Source organism: Zalophus californianus, chromosome 9, assembly GCF_009762305.2.
Source record: "Zalophus californianus isolate mZalCal1 chromosome 9, mZalCal1.pri.v2, whole genome shotgun sequence".
In the NCBI taxonomy this organism is placed as follows: domain Eukaryota; kingdom Metazoa; phylum Chordata; class Mammalia; order Carnivora; family Otariidae; genus Zalophus; species Zalophus californianus.
The window spans coordinates 27077271-27100619 of NC_045603.1; the positions used below are offsets into that span (position 1 = coordinate 27077271).

At 45.9% G+C, this 23349-nt stretch overlaps 1 protein-coding gene and 1 long non-coding RNA gene across 7 annotated transcripts; one reads left to right on the forward strand and one right to left on the reverse strand.

The window, feature by feature from the left end:
• Positions 1-3: 3 nt before the first annotated feature.
• Positions 4-8561, reverse strand: SOCS2 (suppressor of cytokine signaling 2). Of its 4 annotated transcripts, none has more exons than XM_027594500.2 (3): positions 6240-8561; positions 3509-3866; positions 4-1800 (listed from the first exon to the last, which is right to left on the reverse strand). In XM_027594500.2, the coding sequence occupies exons 2-3, from the start codon at positions 3645-3647 to the stop codon at positions 1343-1345; spliced, it is 597 nt and encodes a 198-aa protein (XP_027450301.1). In that variant the 5' UTR covers positions 3648-3866; positions 6240-8561; the 3' UTR covers positions 4-1342. The 4 variants fall into 4 exon arrangements, with proteins under 4 accessions (XP_027450301.1, XP_027450299.1, XP_027450298.1 ...); XM_027594498.2 differs by having other exon boundaries at positions 6209-8561; XM_027594497.2 differs by lacking the exon at positions 6240-8561 and adding an exon at positions 5166-5381.
• Positions 4178-23027, forward strand: LOC113922516. 3 transcript variants are annotated; one of them, XR_003519964.2, is made up of 4 exons: positions 4178-4532; positions 10563-10657; positions 10738-10951; positions 20823-23027. It is a non-coding gene; the product is annotated as an uncharacterized LOC113922516 (long non-coding RNA). The 3 variants fall into 3 exon arrangements; XR_003519962.2 differs by lacking the exon at positions 20823-23027 and adding an exon at positions 12581-13385; XR_003519963.1 differs by lacking the exons at positions 4178-4532; positions 20823-23027 and adding exons at positions 4718-4835; positions 12581-13385.
• The last annotated feature ends 322 nt before the right edge of the window (positions 23028-23349 follow it).

The window sequence follows — 23349 nt, forward strand, 5'->3', positions numbered from 1 at the left end:
CTACTCAACCCACAAAAGACCAGGATGTGTACAATCTTTGTAAGTTTCTAAACCATGTTTTTGGAAGCACCCAGGGCATTAGTGTGATGCCTATTCAATGTGTAAAAGACCAGGCCACTGGACAATACTTGTCCTGTCGAAACCATGCTTTCCAAAACGCAAAGGGCTAATGTGGCCCATAACTTTAGAGAAGGGTAAGTCATGTTCTACCACTTGCTGAATATTTGGCTGATTTCACGTGACATGAGTTTTTATGGCAACTGTCTATTACCATGAATGTGTCCGTTCTCTACAATTCAAAGTAATAAGTGCAACTTGTAAAAGTCAAGTTTTTTTTATTTAATACATTCTAGTCAAATAGTAACAGCAGTAAATAAACACTTTGAAAAAACAGGAAGGTATCCCCCTATATCTGGAAGAGAATTAAGTCAAAGTATTCTACATGGTAGAAGGGAGACAACTGCTGATGTCCATGGTTAGACAATTTAAGGACAACTTGTTAATTTCTACAGCCATTTCCAAAAAGTCAATGGCAACAGGTTGGGACACAGCTACTTGAAAGGATCAAATGTCTGTATCTACATGGTTTTATTAACAGGGATTGAGTTGCACCTGTAGAGCATGACATTCTTGTCTTTAGCCTTAAAGGAAAAGACAAAGTCTTTTCCGTGTGCACCAGTTTGAAATAGTTCTGAGATAAGGCTCCCTTAAAATGGATTACTACAGTACTCATTCACATGAGAGAGTTCATACGTGTAGTAAAAAGTCATATACAGGATTTCGTGGTCACCTTTTTGGTTGATTTGGTTAATTGCATAAATGAAGGATAAATACTCACAAGCTTATCTGTTTAACAAAACTCCTAGGTACATCAAGAATGCAAAAAGAGAAAATGGCCTAGAGGGGACTCTGACCGCCAGGCATCTAAAATTGAAGCTAAGCCCGCTGTCAGTTGGGTTCCTCCACTCCTTCTGTACTCCTGCATCCAGTTCTCCCCCTACTACCGGGGCGTGGACCTTTGACCTAATAAGGAGGAACCTCAGAAAGGCAAAGGCATTCTGATAAAATGTTCCTTTCAGCCTTTCCTTGGGACATTTGGTTTTTAATTTAGGATTAACGGGTCTTGGTCAGCCTTAGGAAGGTAAGCATCACTCTCAGGTGAAAATATTTGGGGGAACTTTAAATAGCTAGCTACCTCGGCACAGGTTTAAATTAGATTGACTTCAGCTGTTTTTAGAATCCCGAGTAGTTATCCAGAGCAGTCACTCAAGTTTTGGTTCTCTTTGACATAGCTGCATTCGGAGAGACTCTATACGAGGCATGGTTAGAAAAAGAGAAACACTTATACCTGGAATTTATATTCTTCCAAGTAATCTTTTAGTCTTGTTGGTAAAGGCAGTCCCCAGATGGTACCGGTACATTTGTTAATGGTGAGTCTACAGAGATGCTGCAGAGGTGGCGCTGATGTGTAGAGCGGTTTGGTCAGGTAAAGGTGAACGGTGCCGTTCCGGGGGGCTTCTGGGCCCGTCCGCTTATCCTTGCACATCTGAACATAGTAGTCGATCAGATGAACCACACTGTCAAATTGTTTAAGCTTGGACTTGACACATATGATAGAGTCCAATCTGAATTTCCCATCTTGGTATTCGATTCGCAGATTAGTTGGTCCAGCTGATGTCTTAACAGATATTGTTAGTAGGTAGTCTGAATGCGAGCTATCTCTAATCAAGAAAGTTCCTTCTGGTGCCTCTTTTAATTTTTCTTTGGCTTCATTAACAGTCATACTTCCCCAGTACCAACCTGGGGTTTTTGTTCAAAAAGAAAAAGAAAAGAGGGTAAAATAGTTATTATAAGGAATTTTTAAAATAGGACAAATACCTGGCAACAGTTTTTCTAGCTCTAAGTAGAAATGTGTGAGTGAATGTTTACCAGAGACCACCACAAATAATTTCGGTAGAAATTTAATGAAACTGTGGGTCCATTATACTTTATGAACCCAAACTAAGAGTCAGCTTTTGGCTTTAAAAAATAGCTTTCTGTAGCTGTTCCTTAAATTATCCAAAGATTTTTCTCCTAATGAAACAAGAGTATTTGCAGTATGACACACTGGCTGACAAAGCATGATGCTTCTCGCACTATTCAAGTGAAATCAAAGCAACTTAGAGATAAATCAGAAGTTAGAAATAAAAGTCATGCCCTTAGAAAAGTGGAAAGCCCAACTCCAGTAATTCCAACAGGGTAAAAACCGAAAAGAACTTTTGGGAAGGTTGGTATCCACCCTCCCCCTCCCCAAATCTGTTCAGGGCTGCATCTGTGTTCAAAGCCCTTGGAAAGCACTGCTATTTACGTCTTCTCAAAGTGCAGACCCAGTCTAACAGCTTCTGTTTGTTGCTTTGATTACAACTACCGTATCAGTCATTGAGAAATGAGGGAAACCCCAACTGATAATTAGCACTTCAAGTTTACAATCTGCAACTCCTTCGGACTTTGCCCTAATCCAAATCCGATCACAACCGTCGGTCTCCCCAGCATTCTCGATTTGATCGGCCTGCGTCCATCCCGTTTTCAGCAATGACTTCGAGACCTTCTGCTTAAGAAGTCTGACAATTTGCTCTCTTCCCCCACCCCCACCCCCCCAAAAAAACAGCTCCGATACCTGCAATCTGCCGGCCTGCCCCGCTGAGGGAGAGCTGGTGGTCGGCACTCAAAGACCGGAACTGCGAGTGACTCTTCCCTCTCCCTTGTTCCACCAAAACTTCAACTTAGCCCCAAACGTAAGCTTTTAGGATCCAGATTTTGAAAGCTTGCGTAGTTTGCCAGATTGTTTCCCCCCTCCCCCCATCTGTTCTTTCAGACGCCGAAAGACGACAGCGGGCCACGCAAAGCGCAGGACTGCCCTCGAAACCAGCAACACCCTGGGCGCGCAGCCCCTGAAGGCCGCGTTCTGCGGGGGCTCCGCCGGCCGCTTTCCGCTCGGCTCCGCGGCAGCCGCCTGCGCCCTAATCTGTCGGTGCTTGGAACTTGGCCGCCAAGATCCCGGGCTGCCGCGGCTGCTCTGCTCGGGAGCCGGATGCAGCTGGAGCCGCGGGCAGCGCAGCGCCCACTCGCCGCGCGGGTTCCCCGCGGAAAGGGAGGTGCCTGGCACTTTCTCCCGCCAGGGTTCAAGCCCGTGTACCAACTCCCGAGCGGCCGCGGCAAACAAAGGTTCCAGCGCCCTACTAGGCTATTTTCAAGAAGCCCTTCTCGCGTTCTGCCCTCCCCTAGGCCTCAGAGTCCCTCGAGAACCACTTTTCTTTCGCATTCCCAAGGACCCAGGGCCGTGCGGGCATCCTCTCCGCGGTCCCCCGCCCCGAGGCGGAACGGGAACCGAGGGGCCCTAGTTCCATCCCATTCTCTGCTCCCCACCGCGGCCCCGTTTCCTAGCCGCGCTCCCCGCCAGCAAAGCCTGCAAGCGCGTCTTTGGGGAAGCTACCCCTGTCGCCCGCGTCGCGGCGGATCAGCTCCTTACCTGTTTGACTGAGCTCCCGTAGGGCCTTCGCCAAATGCGCCGCCTCCGGGGACGACTCCTCCGCGGACCCCGCGGTCCCCCATTGGCTCTGCGTCCCTTCCGCGCCATTCCCGGAGGGCTCGAGGCACCGCAGGGTCATGGGAGAGGGGTCACCGCGGCAAAGACAGGTGGCCACCCGCGATGGGGTCAGAGCGGGGCACGCGTCCTTCTTGGAAGTCAGTGCGAACCCAAAAACGAGTCCCTGCGGGGTATCCGAAATGGTGGAGAGGGAGGGGATGGGGTGCTTCTGGTTCTTCCTCCCCAGGTTCCAGTGGACGAATGGCAAAGTCCCCTGCAGGCGCGGTCACCCACAGTTTGCCTGCAAAAAGAAAGTATGGGTTTGGGTCAGTCCAAGCTGGACCCCCGAGGCTGGGGTGTGGGTGGGGAGACAGAGACACGGAAAATCCTGGGGACTCCTCCGCGTCTATGCTCCTGCACCATTTAACCCCAAGCATCCAGTGACTGCCCCGGCCCAGCTGTAGAGAGAGGATAAAGAGAGAGCAGGGCTCCAAGACGCAAGAGTTGCCGAAGGGGGAGGGGGTGGGGAGGGACAGGATGAGGGTGGGGAACAGGGTGTCTTCCCGCCCAGGGCTACTGGCTGAAACCGCAGACTAGCAGAGCAAAGTCACCTGCGGGTAGGGTGGCAAAATAGGCCCTAGTCAAGGACAAGCAGAAAAATCGGAAAGAATAGGAGAGATCCCCAAATTGGCACTCCTGTGTCTCACTCGCCACAGCCCGGGGGCTCCGGGACGAAGCACCCTGAGTCGCCAGCCCGGGGCGCCAAGGTGCAGAAGCTGCCGCACCCTCCCCTCCGCCCGTTTCCCAGCGCCCGCGTGGGGCAGAGGTGGGGGACCCCGCCGCGCGCAGTGGCGGCAGCCGCCGCGGGCGCTATCGAGGAATCGGCCCAAGCGCGCAGCCCTCGCGGGGGCTCGGGGCTGAAACCCCGGCCGGGGCAGAACAGGCGGCAGCAAGCGCCGCTGGACGTGTAAGACAACGATCGCGGAGCCCTTACCTCGGCCTCGGCCGCCGCCTCCACACCAGGCAGCCTCCCCAGTGGACATGGGGCGGGGGAACCGGGAGGGGCCCGGGAGAGGAGGGGTGTCTGCCCGAGTTTCCCCTGTTGACTTTTAATTTGGGAACGAGATGCCTGGGGATGCGCTCTGCGGCAGCCAGAATTCTTGCGCAGAGGGCAAACAAAAGCGCCGGGGACCATCGCCTAGAACCCCCGGGCTCCGAAATCCCCCACCCTGGCCAGCTGCTGGCTTTTCCTCTGGCTGCGACCAAGGAGGTGGGAAGAAGAGAGGGAGGAGGAAGGAGCTGCTAGGGCGGGAGGCAGGCGGGTGGGGAGGAGCGGTAGATCAGGTTATTAGGAGGATTATTAATTTGGATGGCAGTTTGGGGCGGGGGAGAAAACTCCGCGGAGACTTCCCGACGTCTAGAAGGAGCCGAAGAAAGCAGGCTGCAGCGCCCGGCTGCGGGACAGAGCCGCGGCTCCGACTCTGTCTCCGGCGGTTCTGAACTGCGGAAGCCAAGGCCGCCCCGCGCTCGTGGCCGCGCCCCGGTGCCCTCCCCGGCGACCCCCCTTGGGGAAGAGCCTTCGGGCTCCTCGGACCAGTACCTGCCGCCAACGCCCGGCCGAGCTCCTCCGGCGCCCCGGCTGCGGGCGCAGGGGATCCTGAGGTTGTGCGCGCGGGGCCCCGGGGCGCACTGTCCGCGGCCAGCGCAGCGCCGGTAGCGGCGGGCTAGGAGGCTCATGCTTCAAGGGAAGCCCAAGGCCCGCGAGCCGCGGTGGCGGCGGCGAGACATGGCAAGAGTTAAACGTCTGTCCCCGGAGCCGGGTGTGCGCGCGACTTCCCAGCCCCGCGCGCCTCCCTCACCCCCGCCTCCTTCCCCTGTCCGCGCTCCCCTTGCGCCCCGCCCGGCTGCTGCGGAGGCCGCTTTCCAGGAACTTTCCAGGAATCCACCTCACGTGACCGCGGCCCCCGCTTCTGCTTTAAAGAGGCTCCGGCGCTAATGCGCAGGCTTCAGGGGAGGCGGGCTCAGAGCACTCGGTGCGGGGCTGGGCGGCCGGGCTGCCTGGGAGTCCGTCCGCCTCCGACTCGGCCGCTCCGAGGGCTCGGAGGCGCGCAGGAGAAGCGCCCCTGCCACCGCCGTCCCCGCTGCGCCGGCCGGAGCCTGCCCCCCGCCGTGCCCGCCGTGCCCGCCGTGCGCGGGGGTCTGAGGACTGAGACTTCCACGGTCAGCCGCGGGGCTCTGTCTCTCCCACCCTCTCCGCGCCTTCTCGACGCGACCCTCCCGGCTGCACATTTTGTGAGCGGGGTGTGGGAGGAACGGGGGGGGGGGGCCGACAACGGCCCCTCTCGCTTTACAGCACAGTAACGGAGTGGGAGAGGCCCCTTTCCAGGCGCCCGCGGTCCCGACCGACAGCCGGAGATGAGGGCCGAGGGGAGCGGGCCGGAGGCGGTGCCCTCGCCCAGGTCCTAGAAGGCAGCCCGCGGGTGCAGAGCGGCGCCTCCTTAAGCAGCGCTAGCGGCTCTCAGTCTCCTCCCCCAGGCGCTCCAGCTCGCCGTCTCCCGCACCGGCCCCGCCGGGCTCCTCCTCTCCTCCTCCTGCTCCCCCACTCCGCTCCATCGTCTCCTTCCGGCGGGCAGCCCGGCTCACCTGCACTGACTGCTGAGGGGGGCGCCCTTACCTGCGCGCCCCGGTGGTGCTGGGCGGCCGGCCTCGGTGCCTGCAGTCCCGAGAGCTCTTGTCTCGGCGATTTCCCGCAGGCCTGGCGCCCAGGGACTGGGAATTCGGAAAGATCCCGTCACTTCCCTGCGCGGAGACCCTCACCTCCTCCCACCCGGTTGGAGGCCACCTGGCCTCAGTTGGAACTCAGCTCCTTGCCTGCATGCCCGTCTCCAAAATGTGACCTACTTTAAATGTGACCTACTTTTTTTGAAAACCATTAACACTCACGGGAAAACCGGATCCAAAATTTCGATAACCATTTTTCTTTGAAATACTATTCTATTGCATCACTTGTCAAAAGCTTGAAAGGTCAATGGCCACTTTCAGTTGAAGCAGGGGCTAAGGGGAAATTGGGCGCGGAAGGGGGAGGAGGCGTGGGGGAGGCGCGGCTCACAAACCTTGCCTGGTGCCCCCCCTGCTGGCCCTAGGAGGAAACGTAAACCAGCTTCCTGCCTTCCATGCCAGGAGTCAGGGAGGAATGGTTTTCTCAACAATTTTCCAGCTTTTGAGTAAATAACTCTGCAAATGATAGGCAGGTGAGCCAAGAAGTGAGGGGGCATTTCCCAGCTAACAAAGGGCTTTGCCAACGATAGAGTCGTGTGCATGGAATCATGTTTTGTTTTTTAGAGTCTTCCATGTGGAGGGCAGAGCTAATTCAACCCTGGTTAAAACTCCCTATAAAGTAGCTGAATAATTTTGCCCAAGTCATTTAACTTGTCTTTGGACCCTCGGCCTTTTCTATAAAATTAAGGGACCAGACTCCAGTCCTGGCTCAGGGACTGGGATGAATGAACAAATCAGATTCCATGCAGAGTTTGTGTATAGTCTGAGGCCCAGAACCTTTAAGAACTACTAGTCATACTAGGGTTCACTATGTTCTAAATTATTCCATATGGCTTCTGTTCCTTTCTAAAGAATCCCAGATGAAGGGTGTACCCACTGTTCTGGGTAGTTTAAATAAAAAGATTTTGTCAGTTGAATATGCCAGCAACCCTCCTTATCATGTGCTTTCCTGTTGCCTCCTAACACCTGCCATTCCCTCTTTCTCGCACACACTGTTCCCTCTTCCTGGGTTGCCCTTCCCCAGATTGGGTATGTGGCCAGCTCTCATCATTCAAGTCCGGGCTCAAAGTCACCTCTACAGACAATCACTGTCCACAAAAATTACAGTGAGCACAATGTCAGCTGTAGGGGCACCAAACTTTGTAGCAAAGTAAGATTCCGACTTTTGTTTCTGAAATGTTTCCCAGTGATACCCAGCATTTTGTTGGCCTTTTAAATCCCCAAGAAACACATATGGGAGCCTCTTAGGAAAATATTTATGGGATCATGTTAAGTGAAAAAAGGTAGAATATGAAATTGTATCTATGTTATGATTACAACATAAAATTATGTATGCCTGTAGGCAAAAACAGAAGGAAATGTGGAGAAATGAAAGCAGCTGTTTTTAGGGTGGCAGGATATGGGTGAATTTTTAAATTTGACTTTCCTAATGCTTTTCCAGTATATTTTTTAAAAGATTTTATTTATTTATTTAGCAGGGGGGAGTCGGAGAGAGAGAGAAGCAGGCTCCCCGTTGAGCAGGGAGCCAGATGTGGGACTCGATCCCAGAACCCCGGGATCATGACCTGAGCCGAAGGCAGACACAACCCACAGAGCCACCCAGGTGCCCCTTTTTCCAGTATTTTGGATACAGTTCTCATTTTCCAAAACTGCATGTGGATCAGTGTCTTCAGTGACTCGAAGGGAGTAGAGTGTAGTTTGTAGAGCTTATGACCCCAGTCCAGATGGATCTCTCTCCTGAACTCCCAGACCTGCCACTCAGCATTGCCTTTCAGATGTCTAATAGACATCCCCAGTTTAACACGTCCCAAACCGAGACCCGATAATTTCTTAAAACAACCCCCTTTAAGACAAAAACAAAAGCAATTCCTCCATTTTCCCCCATCTCGGAAAAATGTCATTTCTAGTCTTCAGTTGCTCTGGTTAAAAGCCTTAAAGTCATCCTTGACTGCTCTTTTTCACATACCCCACATCCCACGTTTTGGCCAATCCTTTGACTCTGATTTCACAAAGAACTCAGAATTGAAGCTCTTGACACATTTCCAGCATATACCAGCCCAAGCCTGGCTTACCAGTCTTGGCCTGGCTGACTGCTGCAGCCTCTTGCTGCCACCCTTGTCCCTCTGACAGACTCTTCCTGACAGAGCAGTGAGAAGGATCCTGTTTAAAATGACAGATGTTGGTGAGGATATGGAGAAAGGAGAACCCTCTTAACACTGTTGGTGGGAATGCAAGCTGGTACAGCCACTCTGGAAAACAGTATGGAGGTTCCTCAAAAAGTTGAAAATAGATCTATCCTATGACCCAGCAATTGCAGGACCAGGTGTTTACCCCAAAGATACAAAGGTAGTGATCTGAAGGGGCACATGCACCCCGATGTTTATAGCAGCAATGTCCACAATTGCCAAATGATGGAAAGAGCCCAGATGTCCATCGACAGATGAATGGATAAAGAACATGTGGTATATATATACAATGGAATATTATGCAGCCATCAAAAAAGATGAAATCTTGGGGCGCCAGGGTGGCTCAGTTGGTCAAGCGTCTGCCTTCGGGTCAGGTCATGATCTCAGGGTCCTGGGAATGAGCCCAACATCGGGCTCCCTATCAGTGGGGAGCCTGCTTCTCCCTCTCCCTGCCTCTTTGCCTACTTGTGATCTCTTTGTCAAATTTTAAAAAAATGAAATCTTACCATTTGCGATGATGTGGATGGAACTAGAGGGTATTATGCTAAGCGAAATAAGTCAATTAGAGAAAGACAATTATCATATCTCACTGATACTAGGAATTTGAGAAACAAGGCAGAGGATCATAGGGGAAGGGAGGAGAAAATGAAACAAGACAAAACCAGAGATGGAGACAAACCATAAGAGACTCTTAATCTCAGGAAACAAACTGAGGGTTGCTGGAGGGGAGGGGGTGGGAGGGATGGGGTGGCTGGTGATGGACACTGGGGAGGGTATGTGCTATGGTGAGTGCTGTGTATTGTGTAAGACTGATGAATCACAGACCTGTACCCCTGAAACAAATAATACATGTTAATTAAAAAAGAAAAGAATGATCCTTTTTAAACCAAGCAATGGCATGTCCCTCCTCTGCTCCAATCCAAATGGCTGCATCACACCAGAGTGAATGACAAAATCCAAGTAGCCACTCACAATATCCTACAAGATCTGGTTCTGTTTACCTCCCTGATCCCTCCTGCTCTGTTCCTTGATCACTGCCTAAGACACATTGGACTTGTTTCCAAGACCGACTGTCCTTGCTCCTTCCTCAGAACCTTCTATGCTGTCTCCTTGACCCACCATGCTCTTCCTTCAGATAACTGCATGGCTTCCTCCCTTACTTCCTCAGACCTTTATTCAGGGCCACCTTCTTAGTGAGACCGTGCCCGACCACCCTATTCAGAATCGACCCACCCCCACACACATTTCTCTCTGCTCCAGTTTTCTCCTTAATGCTGATCACTATCTAACCTAGTTCATATTTTATTTCCTGTCTTTCTCCTTCATTAGAATGTAAGCTTCATGAGGACATGTATTTGGATTTGCGTTGTTCCCAGCTATGGCTCAGCACCTCGAATAGTCGCCGTCACGTAGCAGCCATTCCACAGGACTGCTGAAGGAGTGAACAGAAGGGCGGGTGGTGTTTAAGCAGTGTGGCTTTAAAGTTAAACTGCCCGGCAGGGTCCTCACTCTGCTACCATTTGCTACATGACTTAACTTTGGCAAATTAGTTAGCCTTTTACAGAGATAATACTGGAACTTACCTCATAGGGCCGTGGTGAGAACGAAATGCGATCATCTATATCTCGTATCTCTATATTTCTCTAAATCTCTATCTCATCTCTGTTCTGTTCAGTGGGGCAGGTGCCTGGCTGCAGTGGGGAACTGTCACTCTACTTGAAGAGGGAAAGGAGAGTGTTTTTCACAAAGCTGGAGAGTTTCTTCTGTTGCCCGCATTGAGCAATTGCCAAGGCCTGAAAATCTCTGTGTGCCAAAGTCAAACTGGATGTTCTTGATTTGCAAGACAGATGCTCTAGCACCAGAACTGACAAGTGCTCCACACTGAGCTTTAGCCTAGCTGCAGAGAGTTCTTTAGTTTTTGTTTTAGGGGTGGGGGAGCTATAGGATGGTCGTTGGCTCTTGTGTTGGAAGTGCCTGGGAGCAGAAGGTCCACTTTTAATTGGTCACCGTCTCTTCCTTTTAAATTTTGCCAGGTTACCATCACCACCACAACCACCATCACACGTACCCTGCCTCCAGGAATCTCCGTGATTCTGGAACCCACTCCTCTGGAGAGCATGTGACCTAGGTTAGTCAATAGAAGTAACTTATTCCCCTGGACATGGGGTTTTTTCCAGAATCACAGCCCAAGAAGATTATTTTTTTCAGGATTTGATGTAAGTGCTGCAAGAGGACTGATCCCTCCCCTTCCAAGATGATGAGCAGTAATGACCATATAAGCCAACTTTCCTACCACGTAGGAGTCCATCAAAGAAGAAAAGCAACAGAGAGGAAAGCAGGGCTCAGGTTTGCGTGAGAGGAAGAGGTTCCCGAGTACTTGACTCCCATATGCCTGAGGCTGCACTACCCTTGGACTTCTCAGGTACCGGAGCCAACGAGTTAATTTTTCCCTACCTCGTTTGGTTTGGGTTTCTGTAACTTGTAATCCAAAATGCTCTTGTGGGGTGTGGTGAGTTGGATAGGGAGGAATCCATGGGAGGGAATGGAACAGAGAATTGAGAAGATGAAGAACAGAGCTGTCTTCTGTATGATGAGCATCTCTTACTTCCCCTCTGGTCCTTCACAATACCAATTCCCTTTTATAATGTCCTGCTTGCTCCATCCCCATAACGGAGGACACTCCCTGGTGTCCTGGCTGGCTTCAGTGCTCTGGGTCAGGGACTGCAGGAGGGAAAAGCCAGGCGGATGGCTTTCCCCTAGACTTCTAGAACCCAGGAACTTGGGAGATGGCCATGCCCTTGGTCTTTGTATGCACAGAAGTTGAGGGGAATCATATTCTAGAACAGTAGTTATTAATATAAAGTCATAGATCTTTCAGAAATTCTGGTAAAATCTATGGACCAGAGTTCACAAACCACCTGCCTACGGGCCATATTTGATCCCACAGGCTGTTATGGCTGGTATGCCAAGATTCTTTATTTTTTTAATTAATTTTTTAAAAGATTTTATTTATTTATTTGACAGAGAGAGAGATAGCGAGAGCAAGGAACACAAGCAGGGGGAGTGGGAGAGTGAGAAGCAGACTTCCCACTGAACAGGGAGCCCAAGGCGGGGCTCAATCCCAGGACCCTGAGATCATGACCTAAGCCTAAGGCAGGCGCTCAATAACTGAGCCACCCAGGTGCTCCCCAAGATTTAAAAAAAAAATATGAATCACTGGAGCGACGGTGATGGGTATTAAAGGAGGGCACGTTCTGCATGGAGCACTGGGTGTTATACGCAAACAATGAATCATGGAACACTACATCAAAAACTAATGATGTAATGTATGGTGATTAACATAACATAATAATAATTTAAAAAACCATTAAAAATATGAATCAAATTAAAATTCTGGAGATTTGGGGCACCTGGGTGGCTCAGTCGTTAAGCGTCTGCCTTCGGCTCAGGTTGTGATCCCAGGGTCCTGGGATCGAGCCCCGCATCGGGCTCCCTGCTCCGCGGGAAGCCTGCTTCTCCCTCTCCCTCTCCCCCTGCTTGTGTTCCCTCTCTCGCTCTCTGTCAGATAAATAAATCTTTAAAAAAAATTTTTTTTTTAAATTCTGGAGGTTTCACCCCCAAAGTGATCCAGATTCCTGCTTTCTCTTAACCAACCCTGAACTCTATCCACACCGGATCCCGTTCCCTCAAGGCAGGGATCAGCTGAAGCAGGGCAGTGCCTGCCTGCATGGAAGGCACACTCACCACAGTCCTCCCGTGCACCTCAGTCCTCACCATCCCCTACAGTCTCCCCAACACTGAATACCATTTGCCATTGGTCATCACCCTTGCAATGTTGTTTCTCTTATGGTGAAGAAGTATTTCTCTGGACCTAAGTCTCTACCAGAAGCAGGGAAATGAAAGATCCAAAAGACTGGATATTTCAAGACAAATCGGAGAAACCTTATTTCTCTGTGAAAGTGAAACATACTCCTCTGTGTATAATGAGCCAAGGGTGTGCAAGTTCTCAGACCTGACCTATTTCATTCTTCTATATTCCTCCATGGCCCAGGCATTTGTATACGGGCTCCATCTAAGACTTTCTCTGTGGAAAATGTCCTGGAAGCACAGATTTGGGGGATCAATTGAGAATCTGAAGGCCAGCTATGAATCCCGAGGGTCCTCGTGACCTCAGGTGAGAACCCTGTGCTAAGGGTGATAGCCTCCATTGAAGTACTGCTCCGGAGATAAAAGTCTGCCTTCAGCATCGTACGGGACTCTCTTTATTGCAATTGGTCTATATAGTCAGAGGATCGTCAATTGTAAGACTTTGGTGTTAGAAAGGACATTACTGCACTAGTGCAGAATAATTTTCTTTGTCTCTTTTCTTCTCCCGCATGATGTTCTAATCCTCTGGCCTCCTTGTTTCTCAAACACACAAAGCCTAACTCAGGGCCTTTGTACTTGTTCTCTCTGAAATGTTCTTTCCACAGTATTCTCATGGAATCACTCCCTCACTTTGTTCGGTCTTTGCTCAGAGAGGCTTCCCCTTTCTTATCAGTGACCATTTCTTTCTCCCGCTTTATTTTTCATCTCAGCACTTACTACTACCTGATGTGATAATGGTTTTTATTTGTCATTTGTTTCATGTCTCTCTCCTCTTGGAACATAGGCAGGGACTTTGTCTATATAATCATTACTGTGTTCCCAGTGCCTAAAGAAGCTCCTGGCCCCTAATAGATACCCAGTAAAAAGTTATTGAATGAGTGAATGAATTGAATGCTTCTACAAGTAAGGAAACTGAAACGCTTTTTTACTCCCTTCTTTCTGGCCTGGGTGCCTTGAATTCTCATCTTCCCCAGCTAGATGTGCTTCTCACCCTAATTTATGGTTTAAACTTTCAGACTCTGGTCTGCTACCAAGAGGAACTTGGCTGTTTTAGAACATCTCCTTAATCTCCTGGAGCCTGACCTCACAACTATGGTACTTAGTAGACAGCATGTGAGGGACTCACCCGCTTAAGAAACATTCATGAGGCCTTAAATGTTCCAGGCCTTGTAGACAAATATAATTCAGCCCACTCTTAAGGGGGTCTCAGTTTAGGGAGAGAGACACCACTGACAATTCATTCTAACGAAGGGTTAAAAGTCATGGAGAAATGCACAGACTGGTTTTGCAAACAGCTGGGGAGCACCACTCCAAACCACCTTGGGAAGTCCCAAAAGGCTTCACAGGAGGGGTGTTTCTTGATCAAGCCCCTTAACTTCCCTGGATTCTTGTTTTCTCATGAAAAATTTGGATTTGATGAGCAGTTAGGTTTCCTTCTCATTCAAGTCACCCTCCAAGCCCTGTTCCAGGGCCTCCCAAAGAGCAATTGATGGTGTTATTAGACCTAAGCCTGGGTGGCTTAGGTATGTTTGATTTTCCAGAGAAGTTCACAAAGGTCGAGGCCTGGAATGATGATGTGGTAAGCAGAGCAGTCAGAAGAAATACCTGTTAGTAAATAACAAACACCGCTCCTGGCTTAGTCATGGAATTCTGAGAAGCACCAGCACCCAGTGAACCAATCTGGAGATTGGCAGTCATGGATGAAACTAACTTTAACCTAAGGCATGTGGCAGAGCTACAAAAGGCAGCTCTGAATAACACAAACAGTCAGCACCTCCACGAGCCACAGGACAACCTCCATATATGCTCCACATAGAAAGGCCAGCAGACCACACATACAGGCCTTTTAAGCTAACCTAGCACATTACACTACGGCGGTCATGCCTCGACATAATGGAAAGCAATACAATATCTTCAGTTCGCCTGTATATGATGACTTAAATTTCTCTTCACCAATATATTATGGCCTATACCTGATTTTATTCTTGTAATACTTTGACAGTGGTAAAAAAAAAAAAATGCCACTTTGCATGGGAATAAATAAAGCCAAAGTAGATTAGGTAGGTTGTTCTGTACTTGTAAACAAATCGTCCTTAGGAAAACAGTATAGGGTTTAATATGAACAAAGAAAACATTTTAAGTGGGAAAGTAGCTTGGAGGGTAAGTTACTTTTTAAATAGGTCATTCAAATCACTGAAAGTGTTATTCCAACAAATGTGGCTGTAATATTTTCAAAGGTTATTTACAATATTTGAACCAAAGCAAGTGATAAAGAGTTGAGGGGAAAAGTGAGTTTCCTTTGTTTTGTTTTAAAACACTCCCAATCAAGAAACTGTTACATTTCAGTATATGCCAACAATTCTAAAATAAACCCAAAAGTGAAGTTTTATTTCGTACAAAATAAAAAAAAAATCTATTTAGAAAAACTCTGTGAACATTGTGCTGGTAAGTCCTATCATTTTTCCCTTTGGCTTTTCCAGTGTTGCTGAAAAGATTTTTATTTCAAGTTCTCCCTTTTTTCCCCTCCCATTTTTAAAACCAATACTTAAAAGAGGCAGATTGGTCTCACAACATCATCAGGCAAATCCTTGTCTTTTGTGACACAATATTTGTAGCCCAAAGTCTACCATGCCTTCTGTTTTGCCACTAGCATCTAATTTCCCCTGCTCCATGCTCATTGCCAACAGATCAGTTATATTGTAATATAACAGCCATTTAGTGGACAAAAATAAAGATGGCACAATAACAATGGTATAGTAAATAAAGATGGTATGAATAAATCTCACTGATAGCAACTGGGAAATCAGAAGACAGTTATAATATGACAATGTCTCACACAAAGACAGCTGCTACAGAAGAATAAAACACTAAATCCTTCTCAAAAGAAATGGATAATCTAGATAGCCCTATATCCATTTAAGAAATAGATTCCAGATTCAGAAGCTTCACAGGTAAATTTTACCAAACCCTGAAGAGATAACACCTATTCTTTATAAACTTTTCCCAAAAAATAGAAGTGGGAACATTTCACAGTTCCTTCCAGGAGGCCAGCATCTTTCTAGATACCAAAGATAGATAAGACAGAAAAGAAAACTATAGACCAATATCTCTCAAAAGAACACTCACAAAACATTAGCAAATTGAATCCAGAATATATAAAGAAGATAATATATGAATGACCCATGTGGATATATTCCAGGAAGGCAAGGTTGGTTCAATATTCAAAATCAGTCAATAATTCACAATTTCAACAGACTAAAATAGTAAAATCATATCATTATCTTAATATATATAAAAAAAATTTGTAAAATTCAACATCCATCCATCATAAAAAAAATTTCAGCAAACTAGGAATAGAAGGAAACTTCCTCAATCTGACAAACCTTATCTACAAAAAAACCTCCAGCTAACACCATTCTTAATGATAAAGGATTGAATGCTTTCCCCCAAGATTGGGAACAAAGCAAGAATGTCCATTTTGACAACTTCTTTTCACCACTGTGATGGAGATCCCAGCCTGTGCATTAAGACAAGAAAATAAATAAAAGTATATAGACTGTAAAGGAAGAAGTAAAAATGTCTTCAATTGCAAACAGCATAATCATCTCTGTAGGAAATTCTAAGGAATCAGAAATACAAATAGTTACTACAATAAATATGTGAGTTTAGCTAGGTTTCAGGACATAAGGTCAGTATAAAAAATAAGTTGTTTTTCTATTTACTAGCAACAAACTATTGGAAATGTTAGAAATATCATCTACGATAGGTTTAAAAGCATGGAATACTTAGAGAGTAATCAAATATGTGCAAGACCCATACATGAAAAAGAAAAATTTTAATGCTGAGAAAAATTAAGGAAAATTAAACAAATGAAAAGAGAGACCATGCTCATGGATGGGAAAGGTCAATATTGTGAAGATGTCATTCTCCCTAAATTGATCTATAGATACAACACAATTTTTTTGTGTTTTTGTTGTGTTGTAGAAATCAACAAACTGATTCTAAAATGTATTTGGAAATGCAAAGGACCTAGAAATCATTTTTGAAAAAGAATAACAAAGGTAGAAGATTCACTCTGATTTGAAGATTTATTCTTCTTTTTTAAAGATTTTATTTATTTATTTGAGAAAGAGAGAGAGAGTACACATGCAGGGGGAACAGCAGAGGAATAGTCAGAAGCAGGCTCTCTGCTGAGCAGGGAGCCCGACGTGGGGCTTAATCCCAGGATTCTGGGATCGTTACCTGAGCCAAAGGCAGACGCTTAACTGACAGAGCCACCCAGGAGCCCCTTGAAGATTTATTCTAAAGCTATAGTAATCAAGACAGAGTAGTACTGATCTAAAGATGGACATACAGATCAGGGGAACAGACTGGAAAGTCCAGAAATAGATCCACCAAAATATAGTCAACTGATTTTGACTGCCTAGGTAATTCAATGAAGAAAGGATAGTTTTTCAACAAATGGTGCTGAAACAATTGGACATCCATACACCAAGAAAATGTGTATACACATTTTCATACCATACTTCATACCATACACAAACATTAATTTTAAATGGATCATGGGGCGCCTGGGTGGCTCAGCTGGTTAAGCGACTGCCTTTGGCTCAGGTCATGATCCTGGAGTCCTGGGATTGAGTCCCGCATCGGGCTCCCTGCTCGGCGGGGAGTCTGCTTCTCCCTCTGACCCTCCCCCCTCTCATGTGCGCTCTCTCTCTCATTCTGTCTCAAATAAATAAATAAAATCTTTAAAAAAAATTTTTTTAAATGGATCATAGACCTAAATGTAGGAGACAAAACAATAAAACTTCTGAGAAACATAGGAGAAAATCTTGTTACCTTGGGTCAGGCAAAGTTTTCTTAGATAGGACACAAACATCACAAATGGTAAGAAAAAATTGATACATTGGACTCATCAAAATGAAAAATTTCTGCTCTTCAAAAGATAACATGAATATATCTCAATAAAGCTGTTACAAAAAAGATAATGTTGGGCGCCTGGGTGGCTCAGTTGGTTAAGCGACTGCCTTTGGCTCAGATCATGATCCTGGAGTCCTGGGATCGAGTCCCACATCAGGCTCCCTGCTCAGCACGGAGTCTGCTTCTCCCTCTGACCCTCCCCCCTCTCGTGCTCTCTATCTCTCATCCTCTCTCTCTCAAATAAATAAATAAAATCTTTAAAAAAACAAAAAAGATAATGTTAAGAAAAATTTTAGGGCACCTGGGTGTCTCAGTCGGTTAAGCATCTGCTTTCGGCTCAGGTCATGATCCCAGGGTCTTAGGATCAAGTCCTACATCCAGCTCCTGGCTCAGTGAGGAGTCTGCTTCTCCTTCTGCTTCCCCCTGCTTGCGTGCATGTGCTCGCTCTCTCAAATAAATAAATAAATAAGATCTTTAAAAAAAGAAAAAAGAAAAATTTTAAAAACCACAGACTTGGAAAATTATCAGAAATTTCTATATCTGATAACAGGTATTCTAGATACAAGAATACTCATAAAGAACCTTTACAACTCAATAAGAAAAATATAAAAATTCAACTAAAAAGTGGCCAAAATATTTAAACAGGCACTTTCATCACAGAATATATATAAATGACAAATTAGTTCATTAAAAGATGCTAATTTGAATTTAGGGAAATCTAAATTAAAACATGATAAAATACCATTACACACCCACTAGAATGTCTAAAATTTAAAAGATTGACATTACCAAACATTGGCAGGCATATGAGGCAACTGAAACTCTCAGATTGCTGGTGAGAATGGGAAACGGTAAAACCACTTTAAAATAGCTTAGTGGTTTCTTATAAAATCAAACATACACTGATTATGTTTAACAGCAATACCACCCCCAGGTATTTATGCAAGAGAAATGATTTCGTATGTCTACACAAAGGCCTGTACATGAATGTTTATAACAATCTTAGTCATAATAGCTAAAGACTGGAAACAACCCAAATGTTCAGCAACGGGGACTACATCCAGACTATAGAATAATACTCAGCAATAATAAAAAAAAAAATTTAAAAAGAGCAAACTACTGACACATGCAACAATATGAATTAGTCTCAAGAGCAATACGTTAAATATGAGAAGCCAGGCACAAAATGCTATATATTATAGGATTCCATTTACATGATTTTCTGGAAAACAGATTAGATGTTGCCAGGAAATGGGAGTGGGTGAGGAGATTGACTGCAAGGGAGCATGAGGGCACTTTTGGAGCTGGTAGAAAGATTTTACATCTTGAATAAGGCAGCAATTACATGACTATATACAATTGACAAAACTCATTGAACAATACACTCTAAAGGGGTAAATTTTATTTTATGTAAATTATTCCCCAATAAATCTGACTCTTAAAAAGATAAAACTAAAAAATAACTAACTTGGAGAGGAACAACTTAAAGGTCTAGACACACACACCCCCCGCCATCCCCACCTTAATTCAAGTGATTCAAGAAAGAGAATAGTTCAGGGTCAGTGAAATTACAGATAAGAAAAGATACTGATTTACCTTTAGCATAAAAAGAGATTTAAAAATAGCACTCTTACTCGATGCTATAACCACAAAAAGAAATAAAATTACAGGACAAGAGTGATAATCATGTTGCAATATATAAATGTATCAAATCGACATGTGGTATACCCTAAACTTACACAATGTTATATGTCAATTATATCTCAATTTTAAAAAATAAAAATGAAAAAACAAAAATATCACTCTTACATTCTCCCATTGCTAGGGCCTTTTCTTATTTGTACTTTTACTGGCCTCTTCACTCTTCAGGTCTCAACTAAGCCATTGTTTCCCTTGGGAAACCTTCAATAACCACCAAAGCCTGGGGGCCCCTCCTGAATGTTCCCACAGCATCTCTCCTTCTGGGTACACGAACACCCACCACTTCATTGTAATTGCTTGTTTTCCCCACTAGCCTTAAATACCATAACTCAAAGACCGTATCTTATCTGTCTTATTCACTATGGTAGCTGTAGTAGTAATATCAGTAATAGTAGTAATAATAATATGAGCTAATGTTTATTAGAAGAATGTCTGTTATATATAAAGTACCTAAATGTTCTGATGTATTAACTCATTTTTAAAAATTTTTTTTAAAGATTTTATTTTTAACTCATCTCTACACCCAACATGGGGCTCAAACCCACAACCCTGAGATCAAGAGTTGCACGCTCCACCGACTAAGCCAGCTAGGTATCCCTGATATATTAACTCAAATTAAACTTCACAGTTATAGGTAGAGGCTATTATTCAAGATAAATGCTATTATTATCATACTTCACAGATTAGGAAACTAAAATATAGAGAGCCAGGTAACTTGCTTGAGGTCAACATTCTAAGAAGAGTGTTAATAAACAACAACAGCTATTTATTGTGTGCTCCCTAGTTCCTAGCCTGGTGCCCAGCAGAGAAAAGATGTTCCATAAATGTTTGCAGAATTGATTTGAGGTGAGGAGGTTGTACTTGAGCTGGCAGCTCCTATCTGGCAGAGAAGAGAGGGCAGGCAGGCAAACTCACAAACATCAGGTACCTATGCCAGGCTTACGTGCAGGGACACGGTGGTAAAAACACTCTCCAGCAAAGCTGCTCAAAGGCCTGAAGAAGGAGCTCCAGCTTCTCAGAACAGCTCCAGGAAGATTTTTATGTATTATTCATTTTTATTTCCAGGAGCCATACTCTAGACACAACCTTAGAATCCCCCTTACTGATTTATCTCACCCTGCGCTGACTGGTGACCTGGTAACCCTCCCACTTCCCCCTAAAATGATTCTACACCCCATCTCACCCGTTTTTCTAGGGGCTCTCTCTTGTGTGCATGTTATGTGACTTTCCTGGACAGCTACTGAGGTGAGGACACAGCACTGTGACTAATAGGGGTGCCCTGGATGGGGCTGTTCACTCTGCACAGGAGTGTCTTTTGTGTCTTGTGCTTCTGGAAGTCGTAACATGGTCTTGATGAAAGAAAGCGGCACGTTTCCACTCGCTCCTGATGGAACAGGACAGGGTGACAGGGAAAATTGGATCTCCTATTTGTCCTTCTCTGAATAAGTAACTCCTGGAGTCCAAACCCCACTCATTTGCTGAGTGACCATAAGCAAGTTACTTAACTCTCTGAATCTCAGTGTCCTTTTTTCTAAAGTAGGGATAATGCCCCCTCTTAAGAATGTTGCAGGAGATAAATAAGCTGGTCCATGTGAGGTGATAATACAATTTATAAATAATACAATTTATTTCTTCATAAATTGCAAAGCTTGAGCCAGAAAGTCACAGCGCCTGACAAATAGTAAGTGCTCAATAAATGGTTATGTTTTTGTTTTTGTCTTAGTTTTCTATAAAGGGTGGTAATCTCATCCCCTAAACCAGGACTTCATTTTAAACTTCATTTTTGGCTTTACTTTTCATTCCAGGAGTCCTTCGGATGTTCTCCCTCAGATACTCCCAGGTGTTACGTTTAAATACCCATCACGTCGATTCTGCCCTAACCACATTTCCATTGCATCAATGTGATCGTTGATCTTACACAGTCCACGTGACCGGGCAGAGAAACACCCAGATACCGGATAAAACAGTGTTGGTGTGTCTGTGAGGGTGTTTCCCGAAGAGATTAATATGGGTAGACCGAGTGAAGATCACCCTCCTCCTCCCCATGTGGGTGGGCACTGTCTAATCTGTTGAGGGTCCGAATAGAACAAAAAAGCAGAGGAAGGGAGAATTTGTTCTCTGCCTCAGCTGGAATGTTCATCTTCTCCTGCCCTCGGGCATCACACTCCTCATTCTCAACTCAGCCTGGGACTTAGAACCATCAAGTAGCCCAACCCCCTTCCTTGGGCCTTTGGGCTTGGATTGAATTATACCCCTGGCTTTCCTGGTTCTCCAGCTTATAGACAGCAGAGGGTGAGACTTCTCGGCCTCCATAATCATATTAGTATGTGTATATATATATATCTTCTACTGGTATTGTTTCTCTAGAGAACTCTGGCTAATACAATCACCTATGTCTTTCTGGAATCTTCAGGCAGGAGCTTCTTGGATGATTGTTTCAAGGAATCTCCCCACCTCCTACTGATGTCAGTGGATCAGTTCACATCTCATGGGAGTTTCCACCCACAGTTTCCTGTCTTCCTTGGAATGCAACTTTGTAATCAGTGCTGTTGTGTCCTGTCTGCACGGGAGTGTCTTTTGTGTCTTGTGCTTCTGGAAGTAGTAATTTGGTCTCTGTCTCTGAAAGATCTCTGTCCAGATCCCCTTTCCCTCAGCAGGGCTAGCCAGCCCATGACTGCTGCAAGGATTAGCTGCTACAGGCTTACTGCTGTACCCATACCTGCACAGTTGCCCTTGACCTGTGGAAGCCACCTTGCCCAGAAATATTTGGGAGGTAATTCTACCCGTGGGGTAGCCTATAGCCAGTGGCTAGCTGATACAGGGCATAAAAGCTCATCCCCCTTACCTCAAGCTGGAGCAATTTTGTGAGACTGACTGGTGTTTTCTGACTCCACTCCTGACACCGAATATGTGGTTTTTCCTAACACCAACCAATTCTCCAGCACCTACTGGGTGTCCACAATTCAATTCAATCCTAATACTATCTACACCCGGAGTTTGTTACCATGAGATCCTACAAGTTAAAGGGCTCAGTCCCACAAGACTGCCCCCACGTCAAATGCCAGTGGCAAATGGGGCCCTCAGGTGACCAGCACTTCTGCTTAACTGACTACAAAATTCGGGGGTCCCCACGATGCCCCCCACCTGGGTTCAATTATTTACCAGAACAATTCACAGAACTTTGGAAAGTGCTTCACTTACTATTCAAGCTTATTATAGAGGATACAAATGAACAGCCAGATGAAGAGGTACATAGGGTGAGATGTGAAAGGCTCCCAAGGGCAGGAGCCTGGTGGGTTAAGGGTAGTCCACCCTTCCTGCATGTAGATATGTTCACCACCCCATTTCTAAGGGTTTTAGGAGCGCTGTGCCAGGTATATAACTTTTTATTGTATCACAGGCAGCAAACATCCTTGTGAGATCTTGGCTCCAACCTAGAACACACCTGTAGCTTTCAGCCCCTCACAGGTATTCGTGCATCTATCATGTGAACTTTGGGCATTCCTTGGGATTTAATCTGGATCTAATTTATCTTCGCCTTCCTGTAACATCTTCGCCATGCCTTACACACACACAATTGTCAGAAATGTTGTGGAAAGACAAAATATTTCATATTTTGAAATCACTTACATGGCTGGGCAGAACTGTGAAATTACTGGCTTGTTTTCTCTAATTCCCATTCTGCACCCGCGCCCCCCCGCCCCCACAAACTGGGCACATGAACGGCGCAATTCTCCTCGACGAAGACGAGGGCAAAGGACTTCTAGACGCAGGAGAACAGGCCGGTGTGGAAGGACCCCCAGCCATTCCGCCCGGTGCCGGAGAGACACAGGGCTGCTCAGTGCCTCAAGTGGTTCCGTTCTTTCTGGCTTCTCTGCCCGATCAAGTTAAATAGTCCCTAAGAGTAAATAAATGTGGCAAAGATAAAACAAATATTTTTTTCCAATTGGATTGGTTCAGTCCTTGTGTGGGTTCAGATGAGGGAGAACCAGAATGTTTTGATTAAATCAGCTGCTGCCATGAAATGATCTGCTTGTTTATTAATGGGCTGTCTTAACTTCTTGTCATTATCTACCAGAGTAGGAATTCTTGGTATTATTGAGTGCACAGCTTTGAATAGGAAAATGACAAGGTTCCTTAACCTAATGTTCTGACTATGTTACCAAGTGTAAAATCACTGAATCCAAGGCAACAGGCAAGTCCAACGCTGCGTAATCACAGAGTAGAGAAAAAAAGAGAGGCAGCGTGTGTCCTTTGTGTCCCATTTACGAGTCTCTCCTGTGTGTTTCTGACAACTAAGTTTTCCACTTTCTTTTCTTTTTATATATCGTA

Bases quoted from the DNA above. Each gene is read 5' to 3' on its own strand.
- SOCS2 (XM_027594500.2), bottom strand. From the start codon at position 3,647: ATGACCCTGCGGTGCCTCGAGCCCTCCGGGAATGGCGCGGAAGGGACG. The intron at 1,801-3,508 runs GTAAGGAGCTGA...CAAAAACCCCAG, and splicing joins ACGGGAGCTCAGTCAAACAG to GTTGGTACTGGGGAAGTATG.